The sequence below is a fragment of the Uranotaenia lowii genome, chromosome 3 (genome assembly GCF_029784155.1).
Source record: "Uranotaenia lowii strain MFRU-FL chromosome 3, ASM2978415v1, whole genome shotgun sequence".
Classification (NCBI taxonomy): Eukaryota; Metazoa; Arthropoda; class Insecta; order Diptera; family Culicidae; genus Uranotaenia; species Uranotaenia lowii.
The window spans coordinates 337,389,591-337,410,991 of record NC_073693.1 but is presented as its reverse complement, the minus strand read 5'-3'; the positions used below and the strand labels follow the sequence as shown (position 1 = coordinate 337,410,991).

Genomic DNA, 21,401 nt, shown 5'->3' with positions numbered 1-21,401 from the left:
GGCCCCGCAGTATAGTCATCTGTTTTTCAACGTCACCACGCATCAGTAAGTCGTTTTTTTTTTATTCTTAATATATAAAAGATGATAGCTGACTTTTGAGAGTTTTCAACTGTGTGATTTATTCATGGTGTCTTTTATTGGAACCTTTAAACAACTTTTAAACATCTCTGAAAACCGAAACGTATCCATGCAACGCACCATTCAGGTAAAAATTCGATCGTGGGATCAAGAACAACATTTTTTTTAAAGATTGGCGAACAAAATACCTACCAGCAATTTTGTAAATATTTACACTTGAAATTATTCCTAAACACTTCAAATTTACCATTTTAAGCTTCGATGTATTAAAAATTCTTCGAAAATAAATAATAGCTTCGAACATTTTTAAAAAAGGATTTGAACAAAAATTTTGTCAAAAAAGTAAGTTTCTTAGAAAAAAATATAATAATCAATTCAAACTTTCTAGAATTAGCTGTAAAAATAACTTGCAACACTGTAGAAAATTTACAAAAATAATGTAATAAAAGTGTATTCTCCATGATCATTTCTATCGAAGGCAGAATATAGTTTTGGGTTGGGGAAGTTACAAATTAACCATTTAGAATTATATTATTCCTCACTTAGAAAAATCATAAAATTGAATTTCTAACTATGATTTCTATAGGTTTAAGAAATGTTACGAGCCTCTACAGAGTGGCAAACTTTTTTTTTTATGAAATCAAACAATTATGAGAGTTTCATTATTCTCACTTCTTATTGCTGGTCTGAAAAAATAAATGCACCTAAAATCTGTAAAATACTAATGATTTTTTAGGGTGATACAATGTAATCATGAATGATAAAATTGCAACCTTCTTCCGCCAAATCAAAACTGCAATCTGTGTTCTTTAGCAATGATTATGGAGAATACACCGTTCTAACAGTATTTTTGCCAATTTTCCACAGTGTTGTCAGTTTTTTCTACAGCCAAGTATGGAAAGTTTTTATTGATTACTAGCTGACCCGGTGTTGTTTGCTACACCTTTCAAAAATTAAATAAATTTCCAAAAAAATTTCCAAATTTTTATGGTTTTGTCGGCATTCAATGAAACAAAAAGCAATTGCTATAAAATGAGAGCTGCAGCTGGAGTTTCGAATTGCAGTACAAAAATGACTTTTTTTTTGAAACTTCTCTCTCTTGATTTGCTTTCAAGATCCGATATTTGAAATCTATTTTTTGAGCTTCATAAGTTCTTTTATTATTGAATTGATAAAAACTCCCCACCCTCTCTCTTCCATTGCCGGAAGGGATCACGAACTATAGGGGAAAATGAGGATACTTGATCCCTGGTGATACTTGATTCTTTAGTTATATCTCGAAGCTGGAATGACTTACAAGGATCAAATGTTCTAGAAGAATGTGCTAAATAGAGCAAAACAACTCTGCTATATGCTCAAAAATTTTAACATAATGATTTTTCGAGTTATTGAACTTTGTTTGAAAAATCTCACAAAATGCGACTTGAAGATTTTTTTTATCACTTTTAAGTGTTTATGACATAAAAAAATTAAAACAATAACATGCATTCCAATACACAAATTGTTAGAGTGTAATATGAACTGCATAATACCATATTTTAAAGACAGTGGAAAACTTTCGACATTTTTAAGATAAAGTTTTCTAAAATATTCATTATGGGTTCAATTGATCCCTAGAGTTCAAAAAGGTATTTTTGTCCTAAATATATCGTGATCATTGCTAAATACAATATTACGATTATTTATCCAATAACTGATATTTATTCAAAAATTGTCTTGCAAAAAGGGCTAAAAAAGTTGATTTTCTCTTCATTTCAGAAAATTGCGCCTTTTTTTTATTAGTTGTTAACCCAGGTGGTAAATTCAATTTACGGATTGCATTCCAAGGCGCGGCGAGCCACCGCGTCCCCCCAGTTTGCTACTCTGGGTCCATGGGTGCAATTGGACGACTCATGATACAATGCTAAGGAACACTGTACCCCCTACGCCATAAAGTCCACCTGGGGCCGCTGACCTTTGTTCCCACCTCGAACTGTTTGACACACTATGCTTCAATAGTGGGAGGTCAATTCGCGCTAGTGCGCTCCAAGGCAATACTCGTTTTCGAATCCTCCATCAGCAATGCCTCATTCTAAAACACAACTCGATGCGCAACCCCTCCTCTGACGAGTTAGGATCCGACATCTCATCGTGTGAATGAAGCCCCCACGCAGCGCAACTACTAACTTTGTGTATCCAGTCCAAGATCTAGAAGCACAAAGCGAGTTGTCGACGACACTTTCTCTGTTCAAACACGCAGGTAGGAGGGGTAAGCCTCCTAAGCCACGTGTAGGACTCAGAGTCCTCCGAACTCACAAATAGTGTTGACTTAAGTCACCACTCAGCGCAACTACCCGATCGTCAAGTCGGGCGCATGACCACCCGAAGCGCAGATCGAGCTATAGAACGCCCTCATCAGGTCACACTCGCGATTCAGGCGCATCAATTCCCGAAACGCGTGTCGAACCCTGACACCCCCGGCAGAATGTGCCCCTCGGACACTGACGTGTAAACACGTCCCTAAGTGATCGGCCCACCATTGGCCACCACTTTGCGCATCTACTCATTTTGCAAATCGGGTCTATACCCACCGAAGCGGAAAACGAGTTGGCGATCGCTCTCCCTCCTTGCGCCTAAAAGTATACAATGACACTAGGGTTGATACATAGCTTTGGAATTTTCTTCTTCTGACATTTATAATTTTTGAAATGAGAAAAAACATGACCAAAACAGTCAATTGATATTCGTTTTTGAAACTTTGTTTGATTCTTTACAAAGACTGGGGCCCCCGGAATAAAGGATCAAGTCTTCTTCAATAAGGGATCAAGTCTCCCTTAACTTCAAAAATATCACATTTTTTTGCTTCCACGAAAATGCTTCTAGTTCATCTACGGGTTCATGTATCGTTCCGACTCTTGGATCATATAAACTTGAAATTACACGCGGTCAGAAAATGCAAAAGACGGCGAGTTGCTAATTTTTTTTCGAAAAGATATGATATGAATAAGAAAAGAGGATCAAGTATCCCCGATTCTCCCCTACCATAGAAATGTTTTAAGTACAGACCCCTTTCGTTTTTGGAAACATTCGATTTTGGCAATATCCATTTTCAGCACATGTGCACGGTTTTTAGAAAGAATATTGAAATGGTGATAAGATACATAAAAAAAACAAATACATTGAATAAAAATTTTAAAGTACTCAAAAATGACAAACAAATGAAAATTACATAAAATTTATAAACACATACAAACTGAATACTAAAAATGATTGTAAAATAATGAAGAATGAATGAATGAAAAACATTATAAACAAAACAAAAAAGTGCTTAATGCATCAGATGATGAAAATGATTAAAAAGCTAAAAAAAATACTGAAAATGGTCGAAAATTGACTAAAAATTACCTTAAAGGTAATAACAACAGTTTTTTGTTGTAATAAGTGGAAAAAAAGTTGAGAAAAAAACCGTTCGCTGTGTTGCTAAATTTATTTAAAAACGTCACATGCCACATTTGGTTCCATTTGTTTCATAAGTGTTTACAGTTTTGTCAAATAAAATTTGAATAAAACCTGCATCCTTGCTCTGAAAAGGGACCGTCTCCGTGTTCTTCTTTTATGCTAAAAAACTGAAAAAAGGGTCCCAGTATCGTCCCCCCCTCTTGTTGGAGAATGTCGGGGTCTTCAATAATCATACTCATTTTTTCGTACCCAAAATTCCTCTCATATCAAATTTAGTTTGATTTGGTTGATGAGTTTGCGAGCTTTACAACAAAATTTATATGGAACTCCCTTCTTTCTTCCCCTCGCTAGACTGCAAGCCATAATGGTCTATAACAATAGTAGAAACATCTCGTACCCAAATACATTTCCATGCTATACTTGCTTCCATTTGATTGCTTTGCTTTAATTGAGATCTTATGCTAACAAAATTGTATTGGTCCTCCTCTTCCCTTCCTATGTACCTACTCACTGGATGAAGGGTGGTGTCTCAAATAATCATAGAATAGGCTCACCAGATACTTTCAGAAAAAAAAAGCGGGACATCGCTTTTTGTGATAAAATTTATCTTATAACATTTTTGCTTGAAAAGTTCATACAAAAAATCATTCAAATTCAATAAAGAATAGAATGAAGAATGAAGAATAAAGAAGTGATAATAAGAGTGTTTCATTATTCGGGTTAAAGTTCTTTTATATTGATAGTTAAATAAACATTTAAAATCATTACTTTCAAAAATAAGTCCTGAAAAAGACGAAAAAAAAATTTTTTATAGGAATTTAATCCATTAAGGTCATTTTTTCTCGATAAAAGAGAGATCTTGAAGGCTCCATTTAAAAAAAACTTTATTTCAGTTTTATTTTTAACTCTTGTAAACTCTATACATTCAGATTTAAGTTTAAATCTTTGTTTTTGAAGAATCTACAATATAAATAGTGTTCAACAACAAACCAATAAAATCTATTTCAAGCTGAATTTTCCTGAACCTGAATATCAAGTACAAGTTAAATATTTTATCAACATAAAATTATTAAAAAAAAATTATTTCATTATTGAAATCCAATGAAAAAAAATTTAAATTAAGATTTTTCAAAGGACACAATTTTTAAAATGAGTTCCTATTTTATAATAATGGATTTCAAGTGTTTTAAGTTTGGTTTTGGGCAATTTTCAACTTTAATCCCGAATTTGAATTCTGCATTCTGAACCTGAATAAACATTTCGAATTTCTCATTTGAATCTAAATTCCAAACAAAACTTTTCAATAATTATAAAAAGAACAGACAGAATCCTTAACCAGAAATCTCTTATTTGAATATTGCATGTTTGATTTTCTATATAAGTTTTTTCTTCAATTATTTATTCGTTATTCAATTTGTAAATCTGAATGAAAATTCCGAATGATAAAACTCTGATATTTCAATTCTGGATCACCATTAGGAAATTTTTCAAGTTCCGATTCTGCATAAGAATTAAGAGTAAAAATTTAAAATCCGAATCTGCAAAATTGTTTGTTATTCTTAACATATATTTAATATTCCGGAATGATCAATTTCGGACATGTTTAAAGAATCTAATTCTAGTTTTAAATGTGAAACCAATATTTGAATCAGGATCTCGTCCTAATGATGAACCGAACTGAAAATCAAGAATAATAATATGGATACAGATTTCACAGTCCGGTCACAGGTAACAAATTTAGATTTTAAAAAAATTGAGCCAGAATCATTCAAAACTAGCCCCACCAGATATTTTCCGCACTTATCCGGGCAGGGCAAATCCGAGCGATTTTATCTAAAAACCACCCACAATTTGTTTTGGACAGATGATACGTAAATGTTATCACGCATTTTTTTTTTGATTCTGCAAATAAAGTAAAAACATTCGGGTAATCAGGCAACCTTAGTGAGTCTTATATTATTGAAAATTTGATTTTCAAGACTAAGGATTGTACCCAAAATTCATGCATCAAGTTTATTTGTGAATAACTGTTGAAAGCGCTTTTCGAGTACAGTCTTTAAATATCTATCAACAAGTAAGCAAATGTGTGAAAATCTAAAGTAGAAATGTGGACTTGGGATAAGACTTCGAGGTTTTTGCCTCAGTTCTGAATCAAGATTGTTAATCTTGATTCACTTTAGTCGTTCGCCAAAAACTGCTTAAGAATTTAAAATTTGGAGTTTAGAGAAGAACATTTTGCTCGAAATATTTTGGACCCTCATGGAGGGGGGGGGGGGGGTTAACCCCAAAGACCCCTCCCGTTCCTACGGCCATGTCCGGAACGATGCTGGTAACTACTAAATTGTATGTTTGTTTTCAGTTCGATCAAACTTTTGACTCTTTCATAATTTTTTTTTTATCGCAGAAAATGGAAAACTAATTAAAATTATATAACTTCCATCTCACTTATTTTCTCGATGAAAATAGTGACACCTTGGTGATACCTTGATTTGTTATCTTTAAAAAAAGCAAAACCGAATAATGCTCTATTTCTTTGACATCATATTTTGACATATTCATGCTTAATGAAACCTAATTTTGGCATCGGAAAAATTCTACACTGAATTATGCATTTATCGCTAATTTTCGTTGCTGTTTGCTATGGATTCAGGCATCAAAGTCTGTACGGGCGAGTTCTTTATAGGTTCCGAGATTGTTCCTAGATTTCAGTTTGCTGTTTATTCAATTAATATAAAATTCTTTTTTTTTTAAATAAAATAAAATTGTTTTAAAATTGATTTCATAATAATAGATTTATTTTGAATCATTAATTTGTAGAATAAACAATTGATCCTGGATCGAAAAGAATCAATCGCAATTCTTTGGAATATTTAATTTTTTTTTGGAACGTACCTACATAGCCCTACCAACATATTATAAGAGCGAGACATCTTGTTTGCCAACGCCAAACTGCTAATCTCATCCCTTCATCCGTGTCAAACGCCGGTGACCGACAGCATCCAGCAGTGGCCAGTCCGGGAAGTTGTTGAACCTTCCGTCACACGACGACTTACGATTGTTCTACACAACGAATCTAGCGGTGTTAGTTGGGGTAGGTTTGTGTACAGTTGCAATTTTCCGCTCCGGTTGTGACAAAAGTTTGCCGATGGGGTGGAAGAAAATAGAATAGAGAAATTTGGAGTTCGAAAGCGAATGAATTAATTATGGGCAACCAGGCAAAGGCACCCCTTGGGGATGATGGTGATGATTCTGCTAGCTCTCCAAACAGTTCCGAGTGGTTTTGTGTACCCGGCGGATAAATAGTTCATTATTACCTCTTTAAATGAGAAATTGATGCCATTTGTCTGCCCCGAATGGGGGACGGTAAATAACATTCATACATTTTTAATTGCTAATAATGGGGGGGGATGCATTTTGAGCTTAACGACTCTTTTGAACTTTAAGACTTAGCAAATTGGTTTTCGATTGTAAGGATGTGTCGTACGAGAATTTTTGATTCGAGAACTCTCCTAAATGTTTAAAACTTTTCGATTACATAAATAAATCTTTGAATTAATTTATGTAAAATGTAGACAGTGAATGCTAAGAAATCTGAAATGAGATAGTTCATCATTTTCTCAGTTGGAAAAATATTAATCTACGAATCTTTTTCTCACTCCAGTACCCCTGCCTACGACCATGCACCGAATCCGGATAAACAGTGGATCCTCCGGGTGACACAACCGATGGCCCCTATCCATCGCAAATTCACCGATCTGCTGATGACAAAACGGCTGCAGACGCTCCAATCGGTGGATGTGGCGGTGGAACGAGTCTACCAGGAGCTGAAAGCCCTCGGAGAGCTGGACAACACCTACATAATCTACACCTCGGATCACGGCTACCACCTCGGCCAATTCGGACTTATCAAAGGCAAAAGCTTCCCGTTCGAGTTCGACGTACGGGTACCGTTCCTGATTCGTGGCCCCGGAATTGAACCGGCCAGTGTGTTCGTAGATCAATTTGTTTAATCTTTTATAGATCATTGTTGAAAGGGGTTCTCTTTGCGTTTGCAGGGTTGATGAAATCGTACTGAACGTCGACTTGGCTCCAACGTTCCTGGACATCGGAGGGGTGGCACCGCCACCGCACATGGATGGACGCAGCTTCTTGCCGCTGATCTTGAATCGGCATCGAAATGTGGTCGATAAGTGGCCCGATACGTTCCTCATCGAAAGTTCCGGCCGTCGAGAAACTCCGGAGCAGATTCACGAACAGAAGATGCGAGCTGCTGCGGCTAGGTATTCGGCCCGCATGAACGCCCTTCAGAACATGTCTACACTGGCGGTGGTCACTTCGACGGTACCCTCACTTGAAATTCTTACGGAGAGCGAAAAGAAGGATGACATCACGGTGGATTTTGGGTCCCATGAGCACGAGGACGATGATGAGGATCATGAAGCGGATCATGATGGTAAGATCAGATGAATTTAGGAAGCTTGCCGGATAATAAGGTGTTTTCTTTCTAGATGATGATCATCACGGGGATGAATCGGACGTAGAACACGCCGACGGTAGACAGGAGCACGAAGATTACGTCATTGACCATCAGGAGGCGCAACATTTCAGTGTCAGTGAGGGTAGGCAGATTGTTATTATGGCCCTACATATGAATATCTAATAGCTCGATCCCTTTTACGCTATTTTAGCCCATCAGGACCCCCTGGACAACCACCTGCCGATGACACCGTATCGGTCGAAGATGGAACGCTTGAACAGCGAATGTTCGAACCCGCAGGTGCAACAGAACTGCGTCCCGGGTCAGAAGTGGCGCTGCGTGAACGAAGACGGTCGCTGGCGACGGCACAAGTGCAAGTTCCACCTGCAGCTACAAAACCACTTGGCCGAGATCAACAAACTTTCTAGTCAGAACAAGCGCAACTGTGCTTGCTTCACCCCGGATGGATTGATTTATACCAAAATCAAGTCGAAACGGGACTACAAACATCACCTGCTGGGTTCGATGAGATCGACGGGTGGCCATCACCAGCATCGAGGTCGCCGACACAGAAGAGACGCTCCGAATGATTACCGGGAAAATTTGCTGCTAGCTGACCCGGTGATGAGTGGTTTGATAGGGGTGGTGCGTTCGGTGGTGGAGTTGGAAGAGTCATTAGAATCTAGTCAAACTGGAGGACGAAGCAAGAGAGAGGCTACGTCGGGAGGCAAACATCAAATTGAGAATGTCATTCATGAACTGCAGGTCACGCTTAAGGACATTGAGGTCAACTTTGACAAGAACTCAGTTTTGAAAAGTCACAATCAGTCAAGTGAGGCCGAGGGATCAGATACTGGTTCCAGGTGCTTCGTAACCGTAGTTGGAAAGGTAAACTGTTCTAACGTTATCTACGACGATGAGTCTAGTTGGAGACACAGCAGAGTCCAAGTCGACATGTTGATAAGAGTTCTGAAGAGTAAAATCAATGATCTCAAAGATATTAAACGGTTTTTGAAGGTTAATAAACCTTCCACCTACAAAGAGGGAGACGAAGATCTTGAAGAAGATGAAGAAGAGGATAATCAAAGTACATCACTTGAACTGGATTATGAGATGAAGGCAACAACCACTTCAACTACGACTACGACAGCTGTTCCAATCTTTTTCCAAAACGGCTTCAACAGAAACAGAACAGGCTATGGGAGACGTCCGAAACAAAACGGATTAGGGTATCGAAGACGGGTCAAGCAACCTCAACCGACTGAAGAAGAAGGTACACTCATCGACATGAGTTTGTTTGAAAACGAAGAAAGCACACAGGAGACCACAACCAATCGAACTAGTCACAACCGGTCGAGGAACAATGGTCACGGAATGGCGATCAACGGAAGACATCGTAACAGAAACCGTTCAACAACTACTACTTCAACAACTACAACAACTGCTACGAGTTTGCCGGAAGAAACGTATCCCGATGAGTTCAGTCATTTGTCGTCGGAACCGACACTTCTCAAAGTTACAGAAAAGGTGTTAAGCGAAATCCTCAGTTCTACGACAATTTCTTCGGAAGGCTCAACTCAGAGTTCCCCTTCAGGAGATACTTTCGACGGCTACACCGATTATAGCTCATCTCACAAGTTTTTCATCAGCTCTACGGAGTCTTCTGCTTCCGTTGAAGGTTCTTCACCAACCGACTCAGTCACTCATTCTTCAGAACGGTTTGAATCGGAGGAAGACTACCATGTACATCGTTCAGAGGATGACACTTCAACTTCAACGACAACCACTTCAACAACAACAACAACAACAACAACCACAACGGCAGCAACGAGTACCAGTAATGATCCCTTCGTGGTTAACTCCATAGCTCAAAACCAAATACCGGTGATAAAAAACGACGTTACCTTACCACCTGCCGAATGCTACTGTGAACCGGAAGTCGAAAGGTAAGCTGAACCTTCCTAACCCTCAATGTCCTTCAACATCAATTTTTTTTTCGTTTTTCCGCAGCCCCATTCCGGACGAGCGGGACCTGGCACGGGAAACCCGCCGGCGTCTCAAAGAAGAGCGGCAACGGAAGAAGGAACGTAAACGGCACCGGAAGGCGAAGCTCGAGAAGGAGTGCCTGTCGGAGCGGATGAATTGTTTCAGCCACGATGCCAACCATTGGCGGACAGCTCCGCTCTGGGACGACAAGCCGTTCTGTTTCTGCATGAACGCCAACAACAATACCTACTCGTGTCTGCGAACCATCAACCAGACGCACAACTTCCTGTACTGCGAGTTTACCACCGGGCTGGTGACGTACTACAATTTGAGGATAGGTAAATATTCACATTCAAGGTTTTTTTTTTTTCTAATTTCGAACTCCAAAAGATGTTGAAATTTGTAAAATAAGTACGCACGCATCAGCAGTCCCTTGAGAAAGTTTTTTTTTATTAATAAAAATGTGGTTGCCTCGATTTCCAATAATTATTGTGAGATCAAGTTTGCTACCGGAGGATGGTTCATCATGTTGGGCTGTCGAATATTCAGCTTTAGGTTATACTTTTTTTTCTATGCTTATCCATGCCCTTTTAGTTATCTACTTTAGAAACATGGTTACAATGACTTAAAACGAATTCTCTTCATACAACATTTCTCAAAACGGCCCAAAGGCCTGCTGATGTCTCTTCTAGCAGCGTAAATAATCACTGTAAAATTGTTATCCATAAAATATTATTTTTCATTCATTGCGTTCCTTTTTGGTACCTTTTTGGTTTTGGGGAAATTTAACCCTCTCAGTACCGTTGAGAAATATTAGAAAAGAAAAAAAAATGTTTTTTCGATATTCTGCGTTTTTTTTTTTTTATTTTTTCCACTAAGCGATGAAGAACGAGGTGGAATTTAGAAACAAAATTTGGTAATTTACCGCCAGGCTAAAGATTCGATGGAACGTGCCATTAATTTTATGAAAAATTTTGACCCGTATAAACAAGTTGAGCAAGCTTTAGCTGATAAAAATGCTCTCGAGAGCAACTATAAGAAAATTTTGTCAGGCCTCATTGCATCTTGAGAGCCTTGAGGAGGAGGAAAATACCGAGATATATTTCACAAAGGATATGACTGCCTTTGAGGAGGATTATTTCACACTTAAAGCGTTTTACGCATCGCTAGAGGTACCTCGCACGCCAGCATTATCGTCAGGGACAAATGGTCACTCTTCTCGGGCCCTGAAATTTCCGGAGTTCAGTGGTGATATTTTACGTTGGTTTTCGTATTACGACGCGTTCGACTCATTAGTACATAACAATGCAGAACTATCGGATGTACAAAAGTTTCACTACCTTAAGTCGACTCTTCGACGAGAGGCATTGAAATTAGTGGAAAAAATGTCTGTTACGGGAAGTAATTATTCTGTGGCGCTGAAATTACTGACTAAATGGTATCAGAACTTCAACATCCTGGTACGCAGTCACATCGAAGTTTTATTCAAGGTAGAAAAGGTGCAGAATGAGTGTCCTCGTGAATTAACCAGTTTGCTTGGCGACTTTGAAAACAACTTGGGAATTCTGGAGAAGCTGGGTGAAAACACAAAAGGCTGGAGTTCACTACTGGTATGTAAGGTATCAGCGCGCTTGGATCACAGCACGCTTCGCGAGTGGCAGCGAGCTGCGGACAAGAAAAGGATGCCTACTTACGATGAGCTGATTACGTTTATCCGTGAGTACGAGATGGGGTTGGAGACTTTGGAGCCCGATCGACCCGTGTGTGACTCCAGACCTGCTCCATTGATCGTGAATGCTGGAACCACCGTCAAATCCCAAGACAACTGTGCGGCGTGCGGTATAGGACATCGCCTGTATTTCTGCGCCCAGTTCAAACAAATACCGGTTACTCAACGAGCTGCGATTGTGAACGATGCTGGATTGTGCGTAAACTGCCTCTTTGGAAAACATTCGTCCGCCACTTGCAAGTACGGAACCTGTCGAGTATGCGATTCCAAGCATCACACACTACCACACAATCCAGATTCGGACTTAGCTCGAGGATCCGGCACAAATCACAGCAAGGGGCAGTCATCCCTATCAAATTTCGAGGGTATTGATCGTTCGCTTTCTGTTCCTGCTCCTCTCAGCTTTTCCGCCCATACGTACTCGGGGACCAAACGTCTCGACCTCTCCCCTTCGAAGCAAGTATTGTACTTCGTTCTCCGCCCGGGTTCTGTTTGATAGCGCTTTGCAGCCGAATCTCATGACCGAAAGATTTCATCGTCTTCTGAATTCGCGAAAGACTCCTGGTAACACGGAGATTGCTGGAATAGCAGGAAATATTTCTGCAGTTTCGCTATATTCACCTATCGCCACGGTTGTCTCACGGTTCAACAAATATCGAGTTCCGTTGGAGTTTATTGGTTTGGAGAAGGTTACAAGCGATCTGCCAACAAACACCGCTGATGTAAGCGATTGGACCATTCCGGAGAACGTTCGTCTCGCTGATCCATCGTTTGCTACACGTGCTCCCATCGATATGGTGATTGGTGCACAAGTTTTCTTCGAGCTTTTGAGAAGCGGCCATTTCAAACTTGGCGAAGTGTTTGGTTGGCTCGTATCCGGTATTCACGACTGCGGTTCCAGTAAGAATAAAGTTCGAGTCCATTGCAATCTTTCATGATTTCACGATTTCGAACAGAATGTAAGTGAAAAGGGGCAGACTAATTCATCTTCACCAGAGGGGCGCCTTTGTAAGAATTATTTAGAATCAGCTACAAAAAAGGATGTTTCCGTGCAATACAGCGTCAGCCCGCCCAAAAAACCGGAAATGATCGGTCAGCCGACTCGGCGTTCGATTCCTCGTTTCGTGTTGCCGGAAAATGAACCTGCTTATTCGTCGCTGCGCATCTACGATGCCTGCCTTAGTTCGAATTTCACATCGGGTGCATTCACGGTCCACCTGACGATAGCTTATTCCAGCATCGCCTCTACGAAGAAATTCAGATGCGCGACCATTGCGCGTCTTGAGTTGTGCGCCAGTCACTCGGCCAATTCTTTCAATTCAGGTTGCGCAGATTCAGCAGCTTACTAAAATCGCTACCTGGCTGGATTTGCGTATGGAACATAATCTGGCTTACCACGTTTCGCGTGGTCTGTCTCCGGAATACATCGTTGAAATCTGCACCCACCAGTTTTGGATCCGAGAAACGTTTGGCTTCCTCGATAGTTTCTCCAGTTGTCTTCAAAATCTCTCCTGCAAAATGTTTATTTACGCTCCGACAACATTCGACCGAAAGCATCCGTCCAACTTCGTGACGAATCACATACTCTTCGAAGCTCACAAAGAAACGCCTAACGCCTATTGGCTGCAGTTCGTCGTTTTGATTGGTCGATAGAAGATGGTCCGTACAGACCCCAAAATACAGTCCACAAATACATCGTCGAACATTACCCGTATCCGAATCTTGTTGTCCTTCAGACGCTAGATGAAATGACCACTAAGGTCGCACGAGTCGAAGCGTGCCTCAAACCCCGGCCGCTTATTTCCCGCTCCAATAATCCTACGGACCTCGATGCCCTCCATCCAGGCCATTTCCGCATCGCTGGTCCAATCCCAGCTCTTCCCGATCCAAACTTTATCCTTTTACCATCCAATCACCTTTTCCACTGGCAAGACCAACAGCGTGTTCTCCAAACGCCTTGGGATCGCTGGTACGATTACCTGCCCACTCTACAGGGTCTCCAAAAATTGCCCGGTAAGCATCCCAATACAGCCGTCGTTGACATGGTACTGGTAGAGGACAACACCATTCCTCCAACGAAAAGGCCATCGCTTGAGACGATTGTTGGCGACGATGCGGTGGCAGAGTTGCAGACGTACTGTGTGATGGAAACCAAATCCGCTATTGCTTGCTCCGCAAAATGTGCCCGCTCCCACATTACAAAGACTCCGAATCCTCCACAGCCACGGAATCCGAGCGTCAGCCTTCCGCTCCGAGCTGCACTCACCACCCATCTCCCACAATCGTTCCTCAGCCATCATCAACATTTTCGGCCGCTGCTAATGTGATTACATTCAACAACGAGATTTGTTGCAAAGACGACGACGACAACGACGCAGATTACCTAGACCTGGTCATTCATTGCAGTACGTAGTCACCGTGGACTTCGATATTGACGGCCGTTCCCTAGAACCAAGATACGGTTGAAATGGACATTTCAAAGGGGGGCGGCGTGTTCCGACGCAGTCACATCGCAGCGATTCGGCATCGACACAAAATGAAATACACTAAATTTGATGAAGAAATGAAAAGAAACTTATTACGAATGTTAAGTGAAATATGTAGTCTGTAAGAGAAGAAATACCTACCACCTTACACAACACACATTACAAAACGAAAATGAATTAACAATACTGCACACTCACAATATAGAATAAGTAGTGAGAAAAACCTTGACGAAAAAGTGATACGTGAAGTGAAACGCTATAGTTTAAGTGACCTATTTGTGCGAACGGACGCGTTTTCGCTTCCCGAAATATCTCAAATAACTCGGCCTTTGTTCTGCTCCGCCATCGCTGGTCAAATTCGATGTCGAGTCATACACGATTCCTAAAAAATGAAAAATAATGAAATTATTTCTGAAGCTGTGGGTTTGCTTATATTTTTAACTAGTTTTGGTAGTACTTACAAGCCAAACAAATATAGCTGAGGTCCGTAATCCGTTTCTTAATTTTTGAAATTAAATCAAATTTGAACGTCAACAGAGGAAAACATTGACTACTTGATGCGATATCACATGGAAGGTTGTGATATTACACTTTACAACGTATTCGCATTGTGTCCATCATTAAGATGTATTATTGCAACAGAAATCCGTAATACAACATCATCTCCAGAAATTACATCCTCTATCGTTACTGTAAAACTTCGATTAACATATTCCTTGCCCTTGTCTGTTCGAATTCGTTTGATCCGTTTTGCTGTTCGGTTCTCCGCAAAAGCCTTGTAGTTCTGGAACGCTTCGAGTACTTCCGTTTTGGCCTTCAAAAAGAAAACCACGCACGGAGAAAAAAGTATAGTATTTTTAACAATAACCCACTTTTATTCAATCATATTTCTGATTAATTCTCGGCTAACTATAAATATCAAACTTTCAATTATATATACAATTAATTTTCGGATTGTTTTTTTGTGTCCAACAATGCATATAATAGATTCAATTATACCGATATGATTGATTTTTCGCACTCAACTATAAATATCATAGATTCTACTACATATGTATGATTGAATTTCTTCATTCTACCATTAATATGATAGATTCAACTTTGATTGTATGATTGATTCAATTATATATATAGTAAATTTAATTATACAAAAATAGTTGATTCAATTATATTTGTAGTCGATTCAATTATTGTGTATTATAGAATTAAAAGTTTATTTTATTTGATTTATTTCATGTATACAATTAAAAAAAAGTTAGATTTCGGAAGTTTTATAGGTTTTTACTAGGCTCAGAACCTTTAATTTTGGTTCCGAAATAAAAGCTACCAAAAGAGTAGGAACATTGTATTTCTTAAAATTAACCTCCATCACCTCCATAAAATAACCATCATAACCATGATTATTCGAGAACCGTGGCTGGTGATTCTGGAAATGATGATGATGGTGATGGTAGTTAAAATCACCGAAGCGCGAGCTGCACCAAAACCTTCTTCTTCAGTTGGATTATTTTGGATCCACTAGCTGGCAATCGACGAAGATGCCGAAATAGGATATATTTCAGCAACGGCATTTCCGGAGCGCCGATCACTGCTAGGGTTGCTGGAAAGCATACGAGTGAATGGAACGCGTCCATTAAAGGAGCTACGGAAACCGGATCCCCCGTTGCCACTGTATGGCATGTTGCCTTCGGTAGAACTACCGGAAACTTGCCTTCCAATAATGTTCGTATCCTTTTCGAGTGCTAGCGGTGGCTTTGGGTTCGGCGAGTAGTCTGTGGTTGTTCCGATGATGGCCGGAGCTGACGATTCAGAAGTCGATGAAGAGGAATTTTGTTCCGGAGGAATCATTCTTGAACCTCTACACAGTATTAAATAATTACATGTTTTAACCTGCAAATAAATGGAACAAGTTATTTCTACTAAATTTACATGACTTATGACGTAATGTAAATTCCCAAAACAAGAAAAAATGACATTGTGAATCTACATGACCATAACAATGAAACCGTTCCAGCTCATTATTCCTTTTTAGTTTTTGAATTATTATTTTATCAACTTCTAGCCATCAGCCTTGTAACAAAGCATGACAATGATTAAAAAGATATTCATAATGGTTTACCCAACCGAAATCCACGAGCTCCAGATTTTAAACGGCATTTTCTTGGCGCATCAAATCGAACTTGCTTCTTACCAGTCGGCCGTTCGGTGTTTGTGAAACGATTCTGCTACAGGGTGTATCTGAATTTTTTTTGTAGTTCCGTTAATACTTTTTGGATGGATATTTTGAACACATTTTGTTTTTCATTTCTTTTAGAAAACATAACACGAAGTTTATCTAGTATGTTCCTTGAATAATATTACTTGTTATTTGTTCGTTGTACATTAAAATATTATTTGCAAAGTAATGGAACGTGTGGAAGGGGTAATGAAACTTGTCATTTGTTTGTTTAAATATTAAACAATTCCCAACGATTCACCTCAGGGGGGGTTCTCATCATGCCTCCACAGTGGCTGGTTTTCAGCTTTTGGCAAAAATTTTTAAAATACATTTTTTAACGTTTTCGTCTAGTTTTTCACGTTTCAGCCCGTTAGGGAAAAGGCTTTTCAAGTGTCTGAACACGAAACAATAATGTAACCTCCATATTATAGCTATGTTCTATGGTTAAATAACCGTTTTCCTTAAGGTGGCCATTATGCCCCATCTTCCCTAAACCTGAATTTATTTGAATTTAAAAGTTAATACTCAAATTCAATAATAAAAATTAAAAAAAAAATTGTGCTGAAATTTTGGTAACAACAAATTGAGAATATTGTTGACCTTATTCTGCAATATTTTATTTAAACCATAAGTATGACTTATTTTGGTGCCATTCATTTTTAATTGTAAAATTTCATATCAACCGTATCGGTTAAAGTTATTCTAATATTTAAAAAAAATGAATACGGGAGGTGAACTGTAGCTTTGAACAAAATATCACTTCTATCCAATAAAGTTTATGAAAATTTATCGAGTAATATAGGTACTATTTTGTTTTTTTTTTCCGAAAAGGCAATTACAGCATAGTTTATATATGTTGTGAACAGTTTTTAAAGAATTTCCCTTTTTATTTTTATAAAAATCGGCAAACATTTAGACACACCCTGTGCGCAACTGCAACGTTTTTTATTCCAAACATCGTTTCAAGCAAAAGTCATGTAAAAATACAACAAATTGGTCCGAATGAGAAACGTATGGTTTTTTTTTCAGGGCTGCTTTATGATATACAACACATATGACTGAATTTTACATGAAATCAAACTTTACATGAAATGTAAAGCTAAGTTATTTTTGCTGTGTAGCTGCTCCAGTATTTCTTCCGTCTGCTTCCCGCATGCTACCTGAAATTACAACAATTCGGATGAACTTGGACAAAAACATTTTAACGTTTAATATTAATTACCACCCGTATCCGAATCTGCAAGACTCATTTCTGGTACGGCAAAAAAAATATTTGTCACCTCCCGCCGCGAATGTAAATAACTGAAATGGCGGCAAGAGAAAAATCTAAACATTGATGCCAGTTAAACCAAATTTATTTATTGTAAATTCTAGATTCTAGAATCTATCATAACAATCAAGTTTCATTTACTATATTTATGTTTCAATACCTAGAATCAATCATACATATGTAGTTCAATCTATCATATTTACAATTGAATCAATTATACCACTACAGTTGAATCTATCATATTTACAGTTGAATCAATTATACGACCACAGTTGAATCTATTATATTTATAGTTGAATGCCTAAAATCAATGATACAATTGTAGTTGAATCTATCATATTTACAATTGAATCAATTATACCACTACAGTTGAATCTATCATATTTACAGTTGAATCAATTATACCACTACAGTTGAATCTATTATATTTATAGTTGAATGCCTATAGTCAATCATACAATCGTAGTTGAATTTATCATATCTACAGTTGAATCAGTTATACCATTACAATTGAATCAATTATACCATTACAATTGAATCTATTATATTCATAGTTGATTGCATAAGGTCCATCAGCAGTTTGTAGTTGAATCTATTGTATGTATAGTTGAATGCATAAAATAAATCATACAGTTGAATGCATTATATTGATAGTTGATTGCGTAAGGACAATTAGAAGTTTGTAGTTGAATCTATTATAAAAGTAGTTGAATGCGAAAAAATCAACTGCATTTCGATTATTGGTATAAAAAGCTGAAATAATTGGAACAACTACCGTCTTTTTTCTCCGTGCGGTTTTCCGGCTTGCATCGTCAATGAAGGTCAGAAAATAGCGACTACCTCCCATCGACGTTTGCTTCATAGGACCAGACAGGTCGGAATGGACAAGTTCCAGTACATTTTCTCCACGGTGCCCTATCGCCTTGAATGGTTGACGGCTATGCTTAGCTTCGATGTACGAAATGCACTTTTCAGGATACTTCAGGTCGAACTCCAAGCCTGTGACCATGCCTTTCAGCCGTTTTATGCATCCAGTGGACAGATGCGCCAATCGTCGATGCCACAACTCGTATCTATCTTCCTGGACCAAATTCACTACGGGCTTCTTCTTTTCAGATAACTTGTAGAGACCATCTACTTCACGACCAACAGCAATTACTTCATTTTTAGGATTGAAAACTTTGCATTCCTCCTTCGAGAAAACAACCCGGAAACCTTTCTGGCGCACCTTACTAACGGATATTAGATTTATCGCTAGTTCAGGCGCGCACATCACGTCGCTCATGGTAAAGTCGCAAGTCGCTCCACCGCAATCAGCTTCCAGTTTCGTTGATCCTTTCGCCACAACGGCCGCCTTCGCATTGTTGGCCACGTTGATGTTCTATGTAACTTCTTGTGGATTCTCTAGTACAGCTTTGTTTTGACACAAGTGAGTGGTTGCGCCAGAATCGAAGAACCAATCACTGTCACCTCGCTCAGAAGATCGCACAGCATTGACAGCAAAGAAAGCTGCATTTCCTTTCTGGTTGTTCCGCTTCTCTGTCTTCCTTTCGCATGGCTCTTTCTGGCACTCCGACGCAAAATGTCCCAACTTTTTGCAACGGAAACATTTAACGTTTGAATAGTCTATCTGCTTTCTTGGCGCATTCTGCTTGCTTAAAAATGCACTCTCGTTTTCCAATGATTTGGAACCGCATACCACCTTGACCTGCATGATCTTCGCTTTGACCTTGTCAGCCGTCAGAGCCACATCAGACGACTCAAGACTCAGGATCATTGGATCATACCTTTTAGGCAAACCTTTGAGCAGCCAACTACACAACCAGGTGTCGTCAACCTGGAATCCAACTTCCGCCAACTGGTTACACGTGAGTAAAATCTCGTTGACATACTCCTGGGGGGACTGGCAGATCACATCGTCGTCTCTTTCTGCTCCTACCCGTCGAATGCTCGTCAGCTTCCGTAACAGGCCGATCTTCCTTGTTGAGCCGCTGTCCTCAAACGTGTTTCGCAACGTGTCTCACGCTTCTCTGGCAGATTTAGCATTCTGCACCAAGCCGTATATGCTCCGATCGATGTTTAAGCATATGGTCGCCAGAGCCTGTTCGGAGACTTCCTCGTTCATTTCCGGATCATCTTCATTTCGTTCCTTCACGGCACACCAGGTCCGCTACTTGATGAGCACCATCTTGGTGGAAGACGCCCACGAATTGTAATTTTCGGATCCTCGAAGAACCTCTCTCGCCTGAACCGAAACAACACCTCCAGATGATATAGGTGCATCGATTCTACCAGCTCGCGCTCCAACTCTTCTACCATCGCCACCATTCGGATTGGGCATCTTCAAGAACTTCTTCAAAAATTTCCACGCTTGAAAAATTTTCTCTCACCAAACAAAGTCGTTACTAAGTGACCGTGTCTGGGCCCATAACCTAATGAGAAAAGTAGGTCTAACTCAGGTGAGGTTTGGGTAACGAATGAACAAAGAATGTTTTATTGAATCCATGGCTAACTATGCTTTATATAATTCAATGATTACTATCTAACAGTTACATTTTTTTTTTGCTGTATCCAGATATCGATGGCTGCTTTGCAATTTGTTGGACGCTCTACATCGTTCTGGACAGTTCTACCCCAAAATTATCACTCGAGCCATTGACCCGGCTTGGTAGAAATTTTAATTTGTACAGTGTGTAGATTAGAAATGAACATGAACCAACGAATTAGAGAAAGTTTATCACATGATCAAACCATGACATCAGATACTGAAGATGATTTTGAATTTAAAATCAATACTTCAAATACCTTTGCCTAGCAAATCCGTTAATTCCTTGTCGATCGTCATAAATCTGAATCTTTTACATTACAATTCATTCTACAGATCCCTTTGAGACGCAAAACCGTGAATCATCCCTCACAGCCGAGGAAAAGTTGGTGCTTCACGAAACGCTCGAATACATGAAGAGTTGCCGTGGCAAGGGCTGCTCGTTACCACGCCATCATCAAGCAACGGCTTCTACATCCCTGACGGATAGCTCTATGACGGCAGGTAACGGCCACGGGTTACTGGCAGGCTCTGCTGTTGCTGCCGCTGCTGCTGGAGGACGACAAACCGGTGGTGGTGCTCTAGTGGGACCCGGCGGGAACGGAAATGGCAAAAGGAAACACCACCGGGAACAGGGAAGAGGTGAGGTTCTAATGTGGAGAAGTAAAAATAAAGATTTTTAACGTTTTTTTTGTTATATTTTAGCAGCCGCCGGACATTTTCAAGATTTCGATTTGCAAAATGTCAACGGAACACCCAAAAAGAAAACTAAGTGAGTTGCGAAGCTGCACAGCAAAAAAATTTGGTGATATTACATCAAAATCATGCACATAGTTTGAGTTTCAAAAGGCATCTAATATTACATTTTGTCGATGTACCCAGCTACATACATTTGATGTAAAAATGTTACACTTGGTATTTGTATCACAGTAGCCGAATTCAAGCACGCAAATTGTAGAGCTTCTGCTTCTAATGGTATGGCAAGCCGTCATTTATTTCAATATTTTAGAATCTTCCTGACAATTCAATAATAACGTACGATTTTATTCGTAACAGGGGGCATGGGTCTACCTTACGACTAAGATTTCAAAGATTGAATTAGATAAGAAATTTCAATCACAATTAAAAAGCGAAACGGTTTGAAGCGTGATTTTTTTTTATTTATTAGTCGAGA

General features: G+C 39.3%; 1 protein-coding gene across 1 annotated transcript; it reads left to right on the top strand.

Annotated features, from left to right (window-relative positions):
* Nucleotide 1: 1 nt before the first annotated feature.
* Nucleotides 2–21,052, top strand: LOC129753868 (extracellular sulfatase SULF-1 homolog; the record flags this gene model as incomplete). The annotated part of the gene is made up of 8 exons (XM_055749718.1): nucleotides 2–45; nucleotides 7,178–7,504; nucleotides 7,572–7,969; nucleotides 8,025–8,135; nucleotides 8,205–9,939; nucleotides 10,004–10,317; nucleotides 20,564–20,869; nucleotides 20,933–21,052. Coding segments are annotated over 8 exons (3,306 nt in total), but the record flags the coding sequence as incomplete, so codon positions are not given.
* Between the last annotated feature and the right edge of the window lie 349 nt (nucleotides 21,053–21,401).